Source organism: Trypanosoma grayi (genome assembly GCF_000691245.1).
Source record: "Trypanosoma grayi strain ANR4 Tgr_1415_V1, whole genome shotgun sequence".
NCBI classification, from domain to species: domain Eukaryota; phylum Euglenozoa; class Kinetoplastea; order Trypanosomatida; family Trypanosomatidae; genus Trypanosoma; species Trypanosoma grayi.
The window spans coordinates 1,409-3,411 of NW_008827033.1; the positions used below are offsets into that span (position 1 = coordinate 1,409).

Genomic DNA, 2,003 nt, shown 5'->3' on the forward strand with positions numbered 1-2,003 from the left:
GGAACTGCTCCGGATTTCGGAGCCGTTCGAAGGACACAACATTGGTGCGGCCGCTTTTGTACCTGATGTCTGCTGAAAACCCATCGGACGGCGCCTTACGCGAGGAGGCATTATCAATTGAAAACTTGACGAACAGGAGGAACTTGCGAAAGAGAGCAGCGAGGCTTCTAGAGGTAGTAGGCTCTAAAGTGACTATTTTGGAGCCGTTGCGTTAACTTAAATGAAGAAACGGCTCCAAAAAGGGAACATTCAATTGAGTGGATTTTTTAGTCTGGAGAAAAACGAAGACTTTATGCGGATTATTTCCCATTCTTTTGCTTTCTGTCCGTTATCAATTTCCAATGAATAGAGATTTTAGAAACAATGGCATTAAAGAACTATTTTCCTTTCGCCGCATTGGCCCAAGTTGTGGCAAAAAAAAAACAATAACCTCGCCGGGCTGCCAAATAGCCGTCTTTTCCTTTAGAATGTCATGCAGAAAAACCGAGTGCAGCCTTTAGATCTAGGATTTTATGTATCACAAGACCGCTTTTCACCTTCGTAAAGCGGTTGCGCGCTGGTGGGTAGTGTGTGTGTGTATGTGGGGTGAGGGGGGTGTTCACAAAGAAAGCCCAAACCAAAAAAAAAAAAAACACAAATAACAAGATGCCCATATATGGGAACACTCTTTTTGCATAGCTGCTGAACCAGCTAACTGCAGAGCCACAATTTTACGAGATCCAAATCACTCTATTTATGACTAAACGCTTGGCCCTGATTGGGGTGTACGACACCGCCTGATTTTTAAAAGGTTTGAAGTTTTCTAGCTGATGCAGAGTGGCTCCGAAAAAGTTCTGCCATTCACGTGAGCAATACTACCTTCATTCTTTTAGCCTGTTTGCTTAAACTTCTTTGATCACCCGCAGAGAGAGAAGTGGTACGCTACCACATAAAATCACTTACAAGGTTTATGCGTCATTCAGTTTCTGTGTGCTATTCTTTCCAGGTGTTATGGCATAGACGATTATTAAGAGGTAAATTCGCGGAATGTATTATTCAATATGCATTTAACTCGCACTGCAAAGGCACTAGCACGCAGAATTCTGGCACCGCCTTCTTGCAATTGGTGTCGTTGTTATTTTTGTGTTCTTGCGGGCCTGGAAGGGAATAGTCGAATCTGGCACTTCATAAATTCATACCGACCTTTTCATGCTTAGCATTACAAAAGGTATGTTTGACTACAGTTGTTATAGAATGTTGTGAGCGATGCGCCTTTTTCTCGCGAAGGGGAATGGGCAACCAGTATCAGGTATTCAGAACCTGGATGCGGCATAAGGGTCCAACGCCTTTTTTATTGGAATTTCCTACGGGCAGGGCTTTGGAGTATTCATCACCTCAAGAAGCAGCCATGGGATTTGGATATGGTTCAAGGGGCTGTAATTCAAATGTTTGACGGCGCCATAGAGCACTTACCGGCTACCACGCCAGGCCACCCACTCACAGCGTTCCGGGCCATTTTTCTATTACCGGTGGCCGTGCGCCCGGTGTATGGCAAAGCATTGGGGAACCCCGTCTCATGGCCATATGCTGCTTCAAGTGAATGGCTTAAATCTGGTTGTGCTAAGGTTGGGAAGACCAATACGCACCCAATTGTGAATCACCGAATGGGCAAGACATGTCCTGGAGCACCGGCCTGGAAAATACGTGGGGCCGTCGCCTAATGCCCAAAACAGGACGAACCTTTTCCCCAGGCGGCGCCGAAGAGAAGGAAGAATACAACAGATCCTCTTTCTGGCAAGGTGTGGAGTTACAAATGCAAGCGAGCCGGCCATTATAGCACCATTTCCTGGTGCTCCCACTCGAAAGGATTGTTTTCGCTAAAACGAGTATAGGCCTCGGAAACAATAAAACATGGGGAAAAGGTGTGCTGAAGCCCCCTACGTTCATGGAGCCTGGGCGTGGCGCAATGGCGGCGGGTGGGCGATACATTTTGGCACGGGCCATCCTTACCGAAGTGCGCCGCT

The 2,003-nt window shown here is 46.7% G+C and overlaps 1 protein-coding gene across 1 annotated transcript; it reads left to right on the forward strand.

The window, feature by feature from the left end:
- Positions 1–1,400: 1,400 nt before the first annotated feature.
- Positions 1,401–1,700, forward strand: DQ04_14151000 (hypothetical protein; the record flags this gene model as incomplete). Its single annotated transcript, XM_009317101.1, has 1 exon — positions 1,401–1,700. The coding sequence occupies one exon, from the start codon at positions 1,401–1,403 to the stop codon at positions 1,698–1,700; it is 300 nt and encodes a 99-aa protein (XP_009315376.1).
- Positions 1,701–2,003: the final 303 nt, after the last annotated feature.